The sequence below is a fragment of the Budorcas taxicolor genome, chromosome X (assembly GCF_023091745.1).
Source record: "Budorcas taxicolor isolate Tak-1 chromosome X, Takin1.1, whole genome shotgun sequence".
In the NCBI taxonomy this organism is placed as follows: domain Eukaryota; kingdom Metazoa; phylum Chordata; class Mammalia; order Artiodactyla; family Bovidae; genus Budorcas; species Budorcas taxicolor.
Genome location: NC_068935.1, coordinates 61,022,535 through 61,043,043, shown reverse-complemented (window position 1 = coordinate 61,043,043; position 20,509 = coordinate 61,022,535). Strand labels below are relative to the sequence as shown.

At 38.8% G+C, this 20,509-nt stretch overlaps 1 protein-coding gene across 1 annotated transcript in view; it reads right to left on the bottom strand.

Annotated features, from left to right (window-relative positions):
• The window catches only part of TMLHE (trimethyllysine hydroxylase, epsilon), a 68,774-nt gene that overhangs the window by 23,536 nt on the left and 24,729 nt on the right, over window positions 1–20,509 (bottom strand). The window contains exon 3 of the mRNA XM_052663725.1: window positions 10,302–10,478. Coding sequence (XP_052519685.1) covers window positions 10,302–10,478 — 177 coding nt within the window. The remainder of the gene's footprint in view (window positions 1–10,301; window positions 10,479–20,509) is intronic.

The window sequence follows — 20,509 nt, the reverse complement described above, 5'->3', positions numbered from 1 at the left end:
ATTGATTCTTCCAATCCATGAACATGGTATATTTCTCCATCTATTTGTGTCCTCTTTGATTTCTTTCATCAGTGTTTTATAGTTTTCTATATATAGGGCTTTTTTTTTTCCTTTAGGTAGATATATTCCTAAGTATTTAATTCTTTTTTTTTGCAATGGTGAATGGAATTGTTTCATTAATTTCTCTTTCTGTTTTCTCATTGTTAGTGTATAGGAATGCAAGGGATTTCTCTGTGTTAATTTTATATCCTGCAACTTTACTATATTCATTGATTAGGTCTAGTAATTTTCTGGTGGAGTCTTCAGGGTTTTCTATGTAGAGGATCATGTCATCTGCAAACAGTGAGAGTTTTACTACTTCTTTTCCATCTGGATTCCTTTTATTTCTTTTTATGCTCTGATTGCTGTGGCCAAAACTTCCAAAACTATGTTGAACAGTAGTGGTGACAGTGGGCACCCTTGTCTTGTTCCTGACTTTAGGGGAAATGCTTTCAATTTTTCACCATTGAGGATAATGTTTGCTGTGGGTTTGTCATATATAGCTTTTATTATGTTGAGCTATGTTCCTTTTAATCCTGCTTTCTGGAGGGTTTTTATCATAAATGGATATTGAATTTTGTCAAATTTCTCTGCATCTATTGAGATAATCATATGGCTTTTGTCTTTCAATTTGTTAATGTGGTGTATTACGTTGATTGATTTGCGGGCAGATATTGAAGAATCCTTGCATCCCTGGGGTAAAGCCCACTTGGTCATGATGTATGATCTTTTTAATACGTTGTTGGATTCTGTTTGCTAGAATTTTGTTAAGGATTTTTGCATCTATGTTCATCAGTGATATTGGCCTGTAGTTTTCTTTTTTGGTGGCATCTTTGTCTGGTTTTGGTGTCTGGGGGATGGTGGCCTCATAGAATGAGTTTGGAAGTTTACCTTCCTCTGCAATTTTCTGGAAGAGTTTTTTTGAGTAGGATAGGTGTTAGCTCTTCTCTAAATTTTTGGTAGAATTCAGCTGTGAAGCCTCGGGTCCTGGACTTTTGTTTCCTGGAAGATTTCTGATTACAGTTTCAATTTCCGTGCTTGTGATGGGTCTGTTAAGGTTTTCCATTTCTCCTTGGTTCCGTTTTGGAAAGTTGTACTTTTCTAAGAATTTGTCCATTTCTTCCACGGTGTCCATTTTATTGGCATATAGTTGCTGATAGTAGTCTCTTATGATCCTTCATATTTCTGTGTTGTCTGTTGTGATCTCTCCATTTCCATTTCTAATTTTGTTGATTTGATTCTTCTCCCTTTGTTTCTTGATGAGTCTGGCTAATGGTTTGTTAATTTTATTTATCTTCTCAAAGAACCAGCTTTTGGCTTTGTTCATTTTTGCTATGGTCTCTTTTGTTTCTTTTGCATTTATTTATGCCCTAATATTTTTAAATAAATTTTTTTTAATTGGAGGTTAATTAAGATTTCTTTCCTTCTACTATCCCTGGGGTTCTTCATTTCTTCCTTTTCTAGTTGCTTTAGGTGTAGAGTTAAGTTATTTATTTGACTTTTTTCTTGTTTCTTGAGGTAAGCTTGTACTGCTATGAACCTTCCCCTTAGCACTGCTTTTACAGTGTCCCATACGTTTCAGGTTGTTGTGTTTTCATTTTCATTCGTTTCTATGCATATTTTGATTTCTTTTTTGATTTCTTCTGTGATTTGTTGGTTATTGAGCAGCATGTTGTTCAGCCTCTATGTGTTGGAATTTTTAATAGTTTTTGTCCTGTAATTGACATCTAATCTTACTGCATAGTGGTCAGAAAAGATGCTTGGAATGATTTCAATTTTTTTGAATTTACCAAGGCTAGATTGATGGCCCAGGATGTGATCTATCCTGGAGAAGGTTCCATGTGCAGTTGAGAAAAAGGTGAAATTCATTGTTTTGGGGTGAAACGTCCTATAGGTATCAATTAGGTCTAACTGGTCTATTGTATCATTTAAAGTTTGTTTTTCCTTGTTAATTTTCTGTTTATTTGATCTATCCATAGGTGTGAGTGGGGTATTAAAGTCCCCCACTATTATTGTGTTATTGTTAATTTCCCCTTTCACACTTGTTAGCATTTGCCTTACACACTGTGGTGCTCCTATGTTGGGTGCATATATATTTTAATTGTTATATCTTCTTCTTGGATTGATCCTTTGATCATTATGTAGTGTCCTTCTTTTTCTCTTTTCATGGTCTTTATTTCAAAGTCTATTTTATCTGATATGAGTATTGCTACTCATGCTTTCTTTTGGTCTCTATTTGCATGGAGTATCTTTTTCCAGTCCTTCACTTTCAGTCTGTGTGTGTCCCTTGTTTTGAGGTGGGTCTCTTGTAGACAACATATATAGGGGTCTTGTTTTTGTGTCCATTCATCCAGTCTTTGTCTTTTGGTTGGGGCATTCAACCCATTTACATTTAAGGCAGTTATCGATAAGTATGATGATGTTGACACTTACTTTGTTGTTTTGGGTTTGAGTTTATAAACCCTTTCTGTGCTTCCTGTCTAGAGAAGATCCTTTAGCATTTGTTGGAGAGCTGGTTTGGTGGTGCTGAATTCTCTCAGCTTTGGCTTGTCTGTAAAGCTTTTGATTTCTCCTTCATATTTGAATGAGATCTTTGCTGGGTACAGTAATCTGGGTTGTTTTTCTCTTTCATCACTTTAAGTATGTCCTGCCATTCCCTTCTGGCCTGAAGAGTTTCTATTGAAAGATCAGCTGTTATCCTTATGGGAATCCCCTTGTGTGTTATTTGTTGTTTTTCCCTTGTTGCTTTTAATGTCTGTTCTTTGTGTTTGATCTTTGTTAATGTGTTTTATATGTGTCTTGTGGTGTTTCGCCTTGGGTTTATCCTGTTTGGGACTCTCTGGGTTTCTTGGACTTCGGTGACTATTTCCGTCCCCATGTTAGGGAAGTTTTCAACTATTATCTCCTCAAATATTTTCTCATGGTTTTTCTTTTTGTCTTCTTCGTCTGGGACTCCAGATAAGTATGATTTGAACATTGGTGCGTTTAACATTGACCCAGAGGTCTCTGAGGTTGTTCTCATTTCTTTTCATTCTTTTTTCTTTTTTTCCTCTCTGATTCATTTATTGCTACCATTCTAGTTTCTACCTCGTTTATCCTGTCTTCTGCCTCCGTTATTCTACTGTTGGTTCCCTCCAGAGTGTTTTTTATCTCATTTATTGCATTATTCACCATATATTGACTCTTTTTTATTTCTTCTAAGTCCTTGTTAAACATTTCTTGCATCCTCGCAATCCTTGTCTCCAGGCTATTTATCTGTAACTCTATTTTGTTTTGAAGATTTTGGATCAGTTTTACTATCATTATTCAGAATTCTTTATCTGGTAGATTCCCTATCTCTTCCTCTTTTTTTTTTTTTTTTGTTTGGAGGGCATTCATCTTGTTCCTTTACCTACTGAGTATTTCTCTGCCTTTTCATCTTGTTTATATTGCTGTGTTTGGGGTGGAGTTTCTGTATTTTGGCAGTTTGTGGTTCTTCTTTATTGTGGAGGTTCCTCGCTGTGGGTGGGTTTGGACGGGTGCCTTGTAGAGGTTTCTTGGTTAGGGACGCTTGTGTCAGTGTTCTGGTGGTTGGAGCTGGATTACTTTTCTCTGGAGTACAAGGAAGTGTGCAGTAGTGAGTTTTGAGATGTCAGTGGGTTTGGTGTGACTTTGGGCAGTCTGTATATTGAAGCTCAGGGCTATGTTCCTGTGTTGCTGGGGAATTTGCGTGGTATGTCTTGCTCTGGAACTTGTTGGCCCTTTGGTGGTGATTGGTTTCAGTGTAGGTATGGAGCCTTCTGATGAGCTCCTATTGATTAATGTTCCTTGGAGTCAGGAGTTCTCTGTTGTTCTCAGGTTTTGGACTTAAGCCTCCTGCCTCTGGTTTTCAGTCTTATTCTTACAGTAGCATCAAGACTTCTCCATCTATACAGCACCAATGATAAAACTTCTAGGTTAATAATGAAAAGTTTCTCCACAGTGAGGGACACCCAGAGAGGTTCACAGAGTTACATGGAGAAGAGAAGAGGGAGGAGGGAGATAGAGGTGACCAGGAGAAGAAGAAGGGGAATCAAAATGGGAGAGAGTAAGCTAGCCAGTAATCACTTCCCAATGTGCTCTCCACAGTCTGGACCCCTCAGAGATTTTCACGGAGTTACACAGAGAAGAGAAGAGGAAGGAGACAGAGGTGGCCAGTAGGATAAAAGGGGGAATCAAAAGGAGAGAAACAGATCCAGCCAGTAATCAGTTTCCTAAGTGTTCTCCACAGCCCAGAACACACAAAGAGATTCACAGAGTTGGGTAGAGAGGAGAAGGGCAAAGGAGGAGATGGAGGTGACCTGGTGAAGAAAAAGGAGAGTCAAAAGTGAGAGAGAGCCAGTAATCTCACTCCCAAGAAAAAATGGGTACTGAAGATTGGGTTCTTAAAGGTACAAAATTGATAATAAATACCAAAAAAGCAAAGATTAAAAATCTAGCATAGAGGTTAGATTCTCAAAAGTACAACATTAAAAAAAGAAAACAAAGTCACAAAAATTATAAAATATATATATGAAGTTTGCTTTAAAAATAGGGTCTTTTTTTTGCAAAGTAATGGTAGTTATAAAAATGAAAATTAAAGGAGTAATAGATGACTTAAAATAAAAAAATTAAAAATTAAAAAAAAATGATAATAGTAAAAATATATCTAGGACTTTCTCTGGAGTTGTTGTGGACAGTGTGGGGTCAGTTCATTTTCAGATAGTTTCTTGAGCTGGCTTATACTTCTCAAGATCTATAGGCCACTTCCTATGTAGTCAGTGCTAAGTACAGCATCTTAATCTATTGCACCTGTCACTTCCAAAGCAGTTCCCTCTGTTTATGTTAGCTTCTTCTGTTTCCTGGTCTCTTCAGTGTCTGATTTCTGCCCTGACGCAAGGGGGTGCTGGTGGTCACTTTTTTAGGCTCACTTGTTCAGTAGTGCTGTGGGGAGGGAGGAACACTGCAAACAAATATTACTGGCATGTGTGGGGAGTGCTCGCAATGTTTCAGCCACACTGGATTTGCCCCTGCTCACAGCGTGTGTGCTTTCCCAGTCTACACTGCTCAGACTCTAGGTTGCTCTGCTGGGAACTGTCTGATGCAGGCCCTGGTTTGCCTGCACTTCCCAGGTCTAAGCCCCTCAGGTTCAGGTCCTCTGATACTCCACAAAGGCAGACTTCGTTGGGCCTGTGTTTTGCGCCGTCCCAGGTCCGAGCAGCTCAGGTGACCAGGTGCTTGGCGCACATAGTCACCCCCAGTTGAAGGCTGCAACTTATCCCTTCCCCTGTCCCAGCCACTGGGTTTTCTGGGTGTGTCTCTTCTGGGGAGGTGATCTCTGGCTGCGACCCTCCTGGCAGATGTCAACTGTCCAGAAACCCAAGAAGTCTTGGTTAGCAATGAAGCCTGCTTGCAGTTTAGTAGAGGATGCCTCTCTGGGGCCGTGATTGCCCCCTTCCAGCTCTGGCTGCTCTTGCCTGCCTGTCTCCTGCAGGGGATGGGCTGGTCCGCAGCCGGCTAGCTCTGCTCAGTCCTTTGCTCTGTGAGCGGGCCCGACAGTGTCTTAGGTTAGGGCTTCCCATGGGATAGCGAAAAAGTCTGGGTTGCTATCTCAAGGCAGCTCCCTTAGATTGCCCTTGGGGGATTCAGGCTCGGTCCTTACCATAAGCAATGCAGCCTGTGCCTCCCTGTCCAGCCCCCTTTCGCTAGTGGCGGATGCAAGTGTCTCAGCTGCTTCTCCGCTGGGACTTGCCATTAGGCACGTAATCTGTGTGTTTTATTTATTTTTCCTCCCAGTTATGTTGCCCTCTGAGATGCCAAGACTCGCCACTGACCTGCCCGTGACAGTGTTTCCTGGGATGGATCTCTGTCCCTACCTCTTTTATTTCTCATTTCATCTTTTATATTTTTTCCTACCTCCTTTCAAAGACAATGGGCTGCCTTTCTGGGTACCTAATGTCCTCTGCCAGCATTCAGAAGTTGTTTTGTGGAATTTGCTCAGTGTTCAAATGTTCTTTCAATGAATTTGTGGGGGAGAACGTGGTCTCCCCATCCTATTCCTCCACCATCTTAGGACTGCCCCCCTAAATGAACCTTTGTTGAAAAAGTAATGTCTCTGCTTTTTAATATGATGTCTAGGTTAGTCATAGCTTTTCTTCCAAGGAGCAAGCGTTTTTTAATTTCATGGCTGCAATCACCATCTGCAGTGATTTTGGAGACCCCCAAAATAAAGTCTCTCACTGTTTCCATTGTCCCCCCATCTATTTGTCATGAAGTGATGGGACCAGATGCCATGATCTTGGTTTTCTGAATGTTGAGATTTAAGCCAACTTTTTCACTCTCCTCTTTCACTTTCATCAAGAGGCTCTTTAGTTCTTCCTTGCTTTGTTCTATAAGGGTAGTGTCATCTGCATATCTGAGGTTATTGATATTTCTCTCAGTAATCTTGATTCTAGCTTGTGCTTCCTCCAGCCCAGCGTTTCTCATGATGTACCCTACATACAAGTTAAATAAGCAGGGTGACAATATACAGCCTTGATGTACTCCCTTCCCTATTTGGAACCGAAACCAGTCTGTTGTTCCATGTCCAGTTCTAAGTCTTGCTTTTTGACCTGCATACAGATTTCTCAGGAGGCAGGTCACCTGGTCTGGTATTCCCATCTCTTGAAGAATTTTCAACAGTTTGTGGTGATCACACCATCAAAGGCTTTGGCATAGTCGACGAAACAGAAGTAGATGATTGTCTGGAACTCTCTTGCTTTTTTGATGATCCAATGGATGTTGGCAATTTGATCTCTGGTTCCCTGCCTTTTCTAAATCCAGCTTGAACATCTGGAAGTTCACAGCTGACATACTGTTGAAGCCTGGCTTGTATAATTTTGAGCATTACTTTGCTAGTGTGTGAGATGAGTGAAATCGTGCAGTAGTTTGAACATTCTTAAGCATTCCCTTTCTTTGGGATTGGAATGAAAACTGACTTTTTCCAGTCCTGTGGCCACTGCTGAGTTTTCCAAATTTGCTGGCATATTGAGTGCAGCACTTCAACAGCATCATCTTCCAGTATACTTGCTGGAAAAGTTAAGTGTTATCTATGGTATTTTTTTTCATTGTAGAAAAATCAGTAGTAAAATGTACTCAAATAAATATTTCTTCTTCAAATACTGTTTTGTTATTTTGAAATACAGATTCACAGAAAGTCACAGAGAAATATATAAAAGAGGTCTCATGCACCCTTCCCTGAGCCTTCTCCAATGTTTAACATCTTGTACAACCACAGTACAATATCAAAACCTAGAAAGTGATATTGATACAATCCATAGAGCTCATTCAGATCTTGTGAGTTATATACATAATTATTTCTGTGTGTGTGCACGTGTGTGCTCAATGCAGTGTTATTACATGTGCAGCTTTATGTAACCACTACTATAGTCAAAATACTCCAGTGTGCCATTACCACAAGACTCCTTCATGTTACCTCTTTAAAGCCACACCATTCTTCCTCTCTTCCTGGCAACTGCTAATCTGTTCACTATCTCTATAATTCTGTTATTTCATGAATGTTACATAAATGGAATCATGCAGTTACGTTTTTCCTTCACTGTTATTCCTTTGTGCTTTCCCCAAGTTATCATGCATATCAATCTTTCATTCTTTTTTATTACTGAATAGTTTTTCATTATGTGGATGATTTGTTTAACATTTCACACACTGGAGGATATTAAAGTAGTTTCCAGTTCTTGGCTGTTACAAATAAGGCTGCTGTGAACATTAATGTACACGTTTTTGTGTGAACATAAGTTTTCATTTCTCTGGAATAAATGCCTATCAGTTCAATTACTGGTTGTATAGTATGTGCTTCCCAGGAGGCTTCCCAGGTGGCTCAGTGATAAAGAATCTGCCTGCCAATGTAGGAGACCCAGGTTCAATCCCTGGGTCAAGAAGATCCCCTGGAATAGGAAATGGCAACCCACTCCAGTATTCTTGCCTGAGAAATTCTATGGACAGAGGAGCCTGGCAGGCTACAGTCCATAGGGTCACAAAGAGTCAGACACAAATTGAGTGACTGAGCACATACACATGGTTACTTGCATGTTTAGTCTTTTTTTTTTTTTTAATAAACGGGCAAACTTTTCCAGAGTGTGTGTGTGTGTGTGTGTGTGTGTGTGTGTGTGAAAGTTGTTCAGTCGTGTCCAACTCCTTGTGACCCCATGGACTATACAGTCCATGAAATTCTCCAGGCCAGAATACTAGAGTGGGTAGCCATGTCCTTCTCCAGGGGATCTTCCCATCCCAGAGATCGAACCCAGGTCTACTGCATTGAAGGCAGATTCCTCACCAACTGAGCCATCAGGGAAGCCTAAAGTAACCATACCATTTTCTACTCTCAGCAGCAGTGTATAACTGATAGAATTTTTCCAAATCTTTTATAGCATTTTGTGTTATCATGATTTTTTAAAAATTTTAGTCATTCTGCTAGGTATATAGTGAAATTTTACTGTGCTAATAACTTTTGTTTTTCTAATGGCTTATAATGCTGAACATATTTGCAAATGTTTATCTGCCATTTGTACATCCCGTTCAGTGAAACGTCTGTGCATGCCTTTTATTCATTGTCTAATTGGATTGTTTTTCTTATATTGAGTTTTGAAAGTTATTTAGTTCTAGTGCCAGTCAGTACCTAGGTCAAGGTTTTGAAGATGTTCTCCTATATTCTTGTCTAGAAGTTTTGTAGCTTTATGTTTACATTTAAGTTCATGATCTATTTTGAGTTAATTTTTGTATAAAGTGTGAAATTTTGGTTGAAGTTATTTTTTTTTTTACTTTTGCCTATGAGTGTCCAATTATCTCAGCATCATTACTTAAAAAAGATTATCCTCCTTCATTGACTGGCTCTTGCACCTTTGTCAAAGATCAGTTTACTATATTTGTGTGATTCTATTTCTCAGTTTCTTTTTCTGTTCTACTGGTCTACATATCTATCCCTCCATCAAAACCACAAATAGATAGTTTTATTTCTTTCATTCTAATATATATGAATTTTATTTCTTTTCTTGCCTTATTGCAATGACTAGAAGTTCCAGAACTGTGTTAAATAAGAATGAAAGTGAAATGTTAAATGTGTTCAGCCTCACCATTATAGATGATGTTAGTTGAAAAGATGCTAAATATCTCTGATCGTCAGGGAAATGCAAATCAGAGATACCACCTCAAATCAGTCAGAATGGCTATTATCAAAAAGACAGCATAGGCAGAAATTAACACAACATTTAATTATCTTCAAATTAAAAATAAAGAAAAAAATAAACTCAAATGTCACTACCCTCCTCAAAAAAAGAAAGACAACATACAACAAATGTTGGTGAGGGTGTGGACAGAAGAGACTTCTCCTATACTGTCGATGGGAGTCTAAATTGGTGTAGCCACTTTGGAAAAAAATTAAAAATGAAAGAACCATATCATCCAACAATCCCTCTTCTGAGCATATATCCAAAGGAAATAAAATCATTGTTTCAAAAAGATACATGCACCCTAATGTTCATAGCTGCACAATTTATAATAGCCAAGACGTGGAAACAACGTAAGTGTTCATTGATGCATAAATAGACAAATAAAATGTGGTATATAAATACAGTGGAATATTATTCAGCCATAAAATGAAGGCATTCCTGCAATTTGCAACAACATTGATAGATAGACCTTGAGTGTATTACGTGAAGTAAGTCAGACAGAGAAAGATAAATACTGTCTACAGAGAGTAGACTGATGGTTGCCTGAGGCTATGGGTTTGAAGAAATGGGAGATGTTCATCAATGCTACAATTTTCATGTTATAAGAGGAATAAGTTCTGGAGATCTAATGTATAGCACAGTGATATACTTAACAATACTGTATTGTATACTTGAAAGTTACTAAGATAGTAAATTGTTAATACTCTAGCCACACATGCAAATGTGCTAATTATGTGAGGTGATGAATGTGTAAACTAAGCTTATTGTGGTCATCATTTCACAATATATACAGATATGTCAAATATATCTCAATAAAGGTGGAAAAATATTTTTCAAAACTATCATGTTAGCTGTAGATTATAACAATTTAATTTAAGAAGAAAAATAAAAGGTACACAAAAGAAATGCTGCCAAAGAAAGGAAAAAGGAAGAGTAACTAAAAGAATATCCTACTATGTAAAGGGGCAAACCATTTTTTATAAAACAATTGTTCTTTAAAGAAGTACCCAACGAAGACCATGTCTCCTGTCCACTCACAAGTGAAAAAGAGTGTGGTCTCATCCAGATGAATGGTCTTTGGCTGGATACATAAATCCACGCTGGCAGTGTCTAGGCTACGCTGGTGAGTCTTAGAGTTGTAGCAAGACGCTGAGCGGCAGTGGTCTCGAAGCCAGACATAATCAAAGCGCATCACATTGTTAGCATATTGCAGTTCTAGGGAAAAGATCACATTCTTTTATTAGCATTTATTACGTTATTTATCCTATAAAAATGAATAAAATATTTAGGAAAACTAAAAAATCTGGATTCAGAAAACTCCATTCAAAAAGTCTTCTACCAACAAATGAGCGAGAGCAATGTGAGGGATACTGGCCCCCTACTATTAAAATATAGCACGGACTTCTTACATTTATCTCTATGTACAACTTAAAGTGTAAAAGCTTTCCTGAAAAATAAAGAGACAGACCAATTTCTCGAAAAAAAAAAATGTATAGCATGGAACTTCTACAATTAAAATAGTGTGATGTTGGTATAGGAATAGGCAGACAAAACAACAGAAGAGTATAAAAAGTCAAAAAATATACATGAATGCACATAGAAATTTGATTAGTAAAAACTGATACATATAATCACTGTGGAAAATATGACTTTTTAAGTAAATGGTGTTGGGACAACTGATAATCATTTGGAAAATTATAAAATCAAGTCCATACCTTATATTGTCACCAGGTTTCCAAGATAAACTCAAAACAGATTAGAGTTCTAAATTTGGAAAATGAACATGGCTAGAGGATATAAAGGAGGTCCTTGTACTATACTTACAACTTTCCTGTTAGCTTGAAGATGTATCGAAAGAAAAAGTTACCAAAAAATATCAAATACTTTATCAGATTATTCATTTAGACAGGGTAAATTGAGTTCAAATTTATAACAGGAATAAAAACTATAAAGTATCTGGGAATAAATGAAAATGTAGAAGATAACTATGGAGAAATTCTGAAGGACTTGAAGGAAACTTGAATGGAAAAATATGCTCACAGTTGGGCAGATTCAAAAATGAAAAGACAGAAATTCTTCCATAAATTAATACACAAAACTCCATGTACTTCCAACCCAAATCCCCATGAAAATTTTCATGTACTGGACAGACTAATTCCAAGAATTAACAAAGCAATAATTTTGACAAGAAAAAGAAAGGCTTGGAAGGGAAGTCTTACTAGGTATAAAAATATATTATAAAGCTATAGTCATTTAAAAAGTATGATATTCATGCAAAATGGACTAAGAAATCAAGGGAACAGAATAGTCCCAAAATAGACCTAAGTGTATATAGAAATATGGTATACGTTAAAGGTGGCATTTTGCAATAGTGGTAAAATGATAGATTTTTCAATCATTAGTTTTAGAAAAATGAATATTTGAAAAAATTGATTCTAGATTCACATCAGCTTCAACAGTAAATTACGGATACAGTAAAATATAAAACATAAAACTATTATATATTGACAAATTTGAAGAAGGAAAAGTATTTTAATATGACACATAAAGCATAAAAGATAATTTGTGTATGTGAAAATAAAAAACTTCTGTTTTGCAAAGTGTAAACAAGTTAAAATACAACAGGAAAAATATTTTAACATAAAAGGATTAATACCCAGTATATTGAATAAATCCTTATAATCATTAGGATAAAAACTCAGTAGAAAAACAACTGAAGGATATCAATAGGAAAGTCACCAGCGGTGAACAGTAAATGCATGCACTCCTCTAACTTTAGGAGTAATAAGAGAAATGGGTATTAAGATATCATTTTTTATTCATCAGAGTAACAAATTTTTTAAAGTTCGATTAAAACATGTGTTTTCAAATGATGTGGGGAAATGCATGCTCTCAAACATTGGTAATGTGAATATAAACTGATGATGACTCACTGAATGGTAATCTGGAAGTTTCTATGAAAATAATAAAAAAAAAAAGTATATTACTTTCTTGACTCAGAAATTCACATCCCAGTACTTACCTTATGGAAACTGTCACATGCAAGGAGGTATGCACAAGGATATTCATAATAGTTTTGTTTATAATAGCAAAATAGAAAATAAGATTGTCTATCAGTGGGGCAGTGAAGGAACAGCTGAATAAACTGTGGTATATCCTTACTGAGAAACTAATCAACAGTTTAAAAATGCAGTATATCTATACTCCTCAAATTGACTTTGTACAATGTTGCAATTCTCTTTTTAAGGAAGGGAAACTAAAGCTCAGAGATGTTAAATTAATTTGTAAGATCATATAATGATTAGGTGTGGAGGTAGAACAAGAATTCAAGTTGTCCAACCCCAAAGTCCTATGCCAGCGTTACTCAAAATGCAGTCTTAGGAATCTGAGGTTGAGACTTCAGAAAAGGCAGGGTAAGGAGCTTAGAAAATCTTCTGCCCCAATAACAATGATAAAACTGGACAAAATTATCAATAACAACCATTTTTGGACCCTGGAAATTGACCAAAGGCCTCCAGCAAATTAAAAAGCATTTAGTCAAGAAAGATGATTGAATCTTGGGTAAGAACAGTAGGGATCTGAGTGCTTTAGCTTGAGGTGCTTTAACCCCTACTTAACCCCCAGCAGCTCCATCAGCAGTAGGTGTAGCAGGACAGGAAAACCAGGAAAGCCAGCTGGCATACTGGTTAGGGCAAGGAATAGACCAGCAGAACAATCAAGAATCTATGAAGGGGATTAAGGGAAGGAGACAGCTATAGTGGTCCTGGGAAAGCCCCCTCACATGCCCAGTGTTCAGCAAGGCTGTATACACATGTAGGGCTGTGTGCATACTTAGGAGAGACTGGAACAGGCCTTAGTTATCTACATGTCCCTGGAGGAATGTAAGGCCCTCTGCCAGCACAATGGAAACGTAAAGTGTGGCAGAAACTGAAAGCCAAGGCAAACTTATGAAAAGCCTAAACTTTGTGTGCCCCAATCCACATACAGTTGCAATGGCAAAGGGTGGAAACCTTATTGACTAAAGGTTTTTAGCTTAACCTCTGTCCAATTGTTAGAAGTGAAGTTGCTCAGTCGTGTCCAACTCTTTGCGACCCCATGGACTATAGCATACCAGGCTCCTCCCTCCATGGGATTCTCCAGGCAAGAGTACTGGAGTGGGTTGCCATTTCCTTCTCCAGGGGATCTTCCCGACCCAGGGATCGAACCTGGGTCTCCTGGATTCCAGGCAGACACTTTAACCTCTGAGCCACCAGGGAAGTCACTAAACTGTACCACCCATTCATGGATTATAGCCTTGTTGAGGTGAAGGGGCTTGCCTAACTCAATGAGCTATGCTGTGCAGGGCCACCCAAGATGGACAGGTCATAGCGGAGAATTCTGACAAAATGTGGTCCGCTGGAGGAGGACATGGCAAACCACTCCAGTATTCTTGCCTCAAGAACTCCACGGACAATATGATAAGGCAAAAAGATATGACACTGAAAGATGAGCCCCCCAGGTCAGGAGCTGTCCAACAAGCTACTGGGGAAGAGTGGAGGGCAATTACTAATAGCTCCAGAAAGAATTAAGAGATTAGGCCAAACCAGAAATGATGCTCAGTTGTGGATGTGTCTGGTGGTGAAAGTAAAGTCCGATGCTGTAAATAACAATATTGCATAGGAACCAGGAAGGTTAGGTCTATGAATCAAGGTAAATTGAATGTGGTCAAGCAGGAGATGGCAAGCACATCAAAATCTTATGAATCAGTGAACTAAAATGGACAGGAATGGGCAAATTTAACTCAGATGACCATTGTATCTTCTACTGTGGGCAAGGATCCCTTAGAAGAAATGGAGTAGCCATCATAGTCAACAAAAGAGTTTGAAATGCAGTACTTGGGTACAATCTCAGAAACGACAGAATGATTTCAGTCTGTTTCCAAGACAAACCATTCAACATCACAGTGATCCAAGTCTATGCCTCAACCACTAATGCCAAAGAAGCTGAAGCTGACTGGTTCTATGAAGGCCTACAACACCTTCTAGAACTAACACCCCCATAAAATGTATTTTTCATCAAAGGGGATTGGAATGTAAAATTAGGAAGTCAAGAGATACTTGGAATCACAGGCAAGTTGGACCTTAGAGTTCAAAATGAAGCAGTGCAAAGGCTAAGAGAATTTTGCCAAGAGAATGCACTGCTCACAGCAAACACCCTCTGCCAACAACACAGGAGACCACTACGAACATAGACATGTGGAGATCTATACCAAACTCAGATTGATTATGTTCTTTGCAGTCAAAGATAGAGAAACTCTATAGAGTCAGTAAAAACAAGACGTGGAGCTGACTGTAGCTCAGATCATGAGATCCTTATTACAAAATTGAGGCTTAAACTGAAGAAAGTAAGGAAAACCACCAGACCGTGGTATGACCTTAATCAAACCCTTATGATTATACAATGGAGGTGAGGAATAGATTCAACAGATTAAATCTGATAGACAGAGTGCCTGAAGAACTATGGACAGAGGTTTGTAAATATGTATGAGAGTCAGTGACCGAAACCATCACAAAGAAAAAGTAATGCAACAAGTCAAAGTGGTTGTCTGAGGAGGCTTTACAAATAGCTGAGGAAAGAAGAAAAGCAAAAGGCAAAGGAGAAAGGGAAAAATATACCCAACTGAATTTAGAGTTCCAGAGAGCAACAAGGAGAGATAAGAAAGCCTTCTTAAGTGAATAATGCAAAGAAATAGAGGAAAACAATAGAATGAGAAAGACTAGAGATCTCTTCATGAAAATTAGAGATACCAAGGGAATATTTAACATAAGGATAACATGATTAAAGGACAGAAAAAGGTAAGGACCTAACAGAAGCAGAAGATATTAAGAAGAGGTGCCAAGAATACACAGAAGAACTATACAAAAAAGGTCTTAATGACCCAGATAACCAGGGTGGTGTGGTCACTCACTTAGAGCCAGACATCCTGGAGTGTGAAGTCAAGTGGGCCTTAGGAAGCATTACTACAAACAAAGCTAGTGGACGTGATGGAATGCCAGCTGAGCTATTTCAAATCCTTAAGACAATGCTGTTAAAGTGCTGCACTCAATATGCCAGCAAATTTGGAACACTCAGCAGTGGCCACAGGACTGGAAAAGGTCAGTTTTCATTCCAATCCCAAAGAAGGGCAATGCCAAAGAATGTTCAAACTACCACATAATTTCACTCATTTCACATGTTAGCAAGGTAATGCTCAAAATTCTTCAAGCTAGGCTTCAGCAGAACTCCCAGATGTACAAACTAGGTTTAGAAAAGGCAGGGGAACCAGAGGTCAAATTACCAACATGCTTTGGACCATGGAGAAAACAAGGGAGTTCCAGAAAAACATCTACTTCTGCTTCATTGACTATGCTAAAGCCTTTGACTGTATGAATCACAAAAACTGTGGAAAATCCTTAAACAGATGAGAATACCAGATCGCCTTACCTGCCTCCTGAGAAACCTGTATGCAGGTCAAAAAGCAACAGCTGGAACCTTACGTGAAACAACGGATTGGTTCAAAATTGGGAAAGGAGAGTGTCAAGGCTGTATACTGTCACCCTGCTTATTTAACTTATATACATATTACATTGTGTGAAATGCTGAGCTGGACGAATCACAAGCTGGAATCAAGATTTCTGGGAGAAACATCAACAACCTCAGATATGCAGATGATACCACTCTAATGGCAGAAAGGGAAGAGACTGTTGATGTGGGTGAAAGAGGAGAGTGAAAAAGCTGGCTTGAAACTCAACATTAAAAAACCTAAGATCATGGCATCTGGTCCCATCACTTCATAGCAAATGAAAGAGGAAAAAGAGGAAGCAGTGATAGATTTTATTTTCATGGGCTCCAAAATCACTGTGGACAGTGACTGCAGCCATGAAATTAAAAGACACTTCCTCCATGGAAGAAAAGCTATGACAAACATTCACATCACTTTGCCTACAAAGGCCCATATAGTCAAAACTATGGTTTTTCCAGTAGTCATATACAGATGTGAGAGTTGGACCATAAAGAAGGCTAAGCACTGAAGAACTGATGCTTTCAAATTGTGGTATTGGGGAAGACCCTTGAGAGTCCCTCAGACTGCTAGGAGGTCAAACCAGTCAATCCTAAAGGAAATCAATCCTCAATATTGGTTGGAAGGACTGATGCTGTAGCTGAAGCTCCAATACTTTGACCACATGGTACAAAGAGCTGACTCTTGGGAAAAAAACCCTGATGCTGGGAAAGACTGAAGTTGGGAGGAGAAGGGAGCAACAGAGGATGAGACTGTTGGATGGCATCACCGACTCAATGAAAATGAGTTTAAGCAAACTCTGGGAGATAGTGAAGGACAGGCAAGCCTGGTGTGCTGCAGTCCATGGGGTCACTAAGAGTCTGACATGACACAGCAAGTGAACAACAAATAACAAATGCTATAACAACTGTTGATACTTTGAAATGGGGCTATTGTTTGGTAGTAACCTGAAGTTGGAATACTTGACTTAGGATCCATGGAATGATATGTAAAACTCTGTGTGTGTATGTGTGTGTGTGTATAGTTCTGCATTTCTGGATGGAATCTGTAGCTTGTAACAAAATTTCTATGGGATTCATAAATTAAAATACTGAGAACCATTTCCTTGGAGTGATAAAAGTGATTCAGTACCACCTGTAGCCAATATGACATCTCTGTATCCTTCAAGCTGTTGTACATGCAGTTCCATCTGAATGGAACATTCATCCGTACCTTCTCCCCATTTTCCCCTCGCCTAATTCATATTTAATATTCATGACTCTGCAAAGATTCTGTAAGCAGTCATTTGTAACTCTTTAGTTTGGGTTAGGTACCTTTCCTCTTTGTTCTTACAGCACCCTATATGTTGTCTAAAAGCATTTATCACATTGTCTTATAATTGTCCATGTGTTTTTGCTATAGACAGTACCTTGATGATAGGGAACATGTCTTTTTCATCACTGTGTGCTTGGCACTTATCACAATGCCTGGCTTCTGGTACATGCTCATTAAATGCTCGTTGAGTAAATCAATGAGCAGTGGTGAAGATATCCTATTGGTGAGCACAACATAGGTCACACATAAGAAATGAGAATGATTTTCTCATCAAAACTATAGATGATCTTCTCCTGTCCTATTAGATATCTGGGTTAGAAGTTTCTACTCTTGCCATTTTTCTGCCTGAAATTATAGTGTCCTGTAATTAAGTGACCATCTTTTCTTTCAAAATCTAGCTAAAAATTAAACTAATGCAAAGAAGTTTCCTTGACTCTTGACTAACTCTGCATTTTTCTTGAAATTAATTATTCGGTAAGTATCAACTTAATTTGCATATGGCATAAGCTATTTATACTTGTTATATTTACTCATTTTATATTTAATGGATACTACATCTTACATTAAGATATGGACTACCATCTCTGGCTCTCTAGAAGTTCTCAGTTCTGTGTAAAGTTGGCACCAAGCAAAAGTTTATTAATTAGGCCTGGCCAAAATATGGAATGAAGCAGGGTAAAGACTAATAGTGTTTTGCCAAGATAATGCACTGGTCATAGCAAATACCCTCTTCCAACAACACAAGAGAAGACTCTACACATGGACATCACCAGATGGTCAACGCCAAAATCAGATTGATTACATTCTTTGTAGCCAAAGATGGAGAAGCTCTATGCAGTCAGCAAAAAAAAAAAGACCGGGAGCTGACTGTGGCTCAGATCATGAACTCCTTATTGCCAAATTCAGACTCAAATTGAAGAAAGTAGGGAAAACTGCTAGACCATTCAGGTATGACCTAAATCAAATCCCTCATGATTATACAGTGGAAGTGAGAAATAGATTTAAGGGACTAGATCTGATAGAGTGCCTGCTGAACTATGGACGGAGGTTTGTGACATTGTACAGGAGACAGGGATCAAGACCATCCCCATGGAAAACAAATGCAAAAAGGCAAAATGGCTGTCTGAGGAGACCTTACAAATAGCTGTAAAAAGAAGAGAAGTGAAGAGAAAAGGAGAAAAGGAAAGATATAAGTATCTGAACGCAGAGTTCCAAAGAATAGCAAGGAGAGATAAGAAAGCCTTCTTCAGCGATCAATGCAAAGAAATACAGGAAAACAACAGAATAGGAAAGACTAAAGATCTCTTCAAGAAAATTAGAGGTACCAAGGGAACATTTCATGCAAAGATGGGCTTGATAAAGGACAGAACAAGGGAACATTTCATGCAAACATGGGCTCAATAAAGGACAGAAATGGTATGGACCTAACAGAAGCAGAAGATATTAAGAAGAGGTGGCAAGAATACACAGAAGAACTGTACAAAAAAGAGCTTCATGACCCAGATGATCACGATGGTGTGATCACTCATCTAGAGCCAGACATCCTGGAATGTGAAGTCAAGTGGGCCTTGGAAAGCATCACTATGAACAAAGCTAGTGGAGGTGATGGAATTACAGTGGAACTATTTCAAATCCTGAAAGATGATGCTGTGAAAGTGCTGCATTCAGTATGCAAGCAAATTTGGAAAACTCAGCAGTGGCCACAGGACTGGAAAAGGTCAGTTTTCATTCCAATCACAAAGAAAGGCAATGCCAGAGAATGCTCATACTACCGCACAATTGCACTCATCTCACACGCTAGTAAAGTAATGCTCAAAATTCTCCAAGCCAGGCTTCAGTAATACGTGAACTGTGAACTTCCAGATATTCAAGCTGGCTTTAGAAAAGGCAGAGGAACCAGAGATCAAATTGCCAACATCTGCTGGATCATGGAAAAAGCAAGAGAGTTCCAGAAAAACATCTATTTCTGCTTTATTGACTATGCCAAAGCCTTTGACTGTGTGGATCACAATAAACTGTGGAAAATTCTGAAAGAGATGGGAATACCAGACCACCTGACCTGCCTCTTGAGAAATCTGTATGCAGGTCGGGAAGCAACAGTTAGAACTGGACATGGAACAACAGACTGGTTCCAAATAGGGAAAGGAATACGTCAAGGCTGTATATTGTCACCCTGCTTATTTAACTTCTCTGCAGAGTACATCATGAGAAATGCTGGGCTGGAAGAAGCACAGGCTGGAATCAAGATTGCCGGGAGAAATAACAATAACCTCAGATATGCAGATGACACCACCGTTATGGCAGAAAGTGAAGAGGAACTAAAAAGCCTCTTGATGAAAGTGAAAATGGAGAGTGAAAAAGTTGGCTTAAAGCTCAACATTCAGAAAACTAAGATCATGGCATCCGGTCCCATCACTTCATGGGAAATAGATGGGGAAACAGTGGAAAAAGTGTCAGACTTTATTTTGGGGGGCTCCAAAATCACTGCAGATGGTGATTGCAGCCATGAAATTAAAAGATGCTTACTCCTTGCAAGGAAAGTTATGACCAACCAAGATAGCATATCCAAAAGCAGAGACATTACTTTGCCAACAAAGGTCCCTCTAATCAAGGCTATGGTTTTCCCAGTGGTCATGTATGGATGTGAGAGTTGGACAGTGAAGAAAGCTGAACGCCAAAGAATTGATGCTTTTGAACTGTGGTGTTGGAGAAGACTCCTGAGAGTCCCTCGGACTGCAAGGAGATCCAACCAGTCCATTCTAAAGGAGATCAGTCCTGGGTGTTCATTGGAAGGACTGATACTGAAGCTGAAACTCCAATACTTGGGCCACCTCATGTGAAGAGCTGACTCACTGGAAAAGACTCTGATGCTGGGAGGGATTGGGGGCAGGAGGAGAAGGGGACGACAGAGGATGAGATGGCTGGGTGGCATCACCGACTCAATGGACATGAGTTTCTGTGAACTCCGGGAATTGTTGATAGACAGGGATGCCTGGCGTGCTGCAATTTATGTGGTCGCAAAGAGCTGGGCACGACTGAGTGACTGAACTGAACTGAACTGAACCAGGTAAACACTGTTACAGAAAAAAATTTAAACTCTGTTGGTTCCTTTCATTTCAAAATCACCCAAAATACCGAGTACTCAACACCGCCAGTCTTTGCATAACTTTTTAGTATAATCACTCACTCACTCTCTGAGAACACTATTATACATTGTCTCTTCTCTCCTCAAACTGTCAATACCACCTCTCCCTTCCCACTTTCAGCTGATGACCTTGCTTTTGAATATGGAAGTAATTAGAAGACAATCTCCACAAATCCATGGTCCACATCCAGCCACTTACATATATTGGTACACATATATTCTGCCTTCCTTCTTGTTAGTATGGTTTAA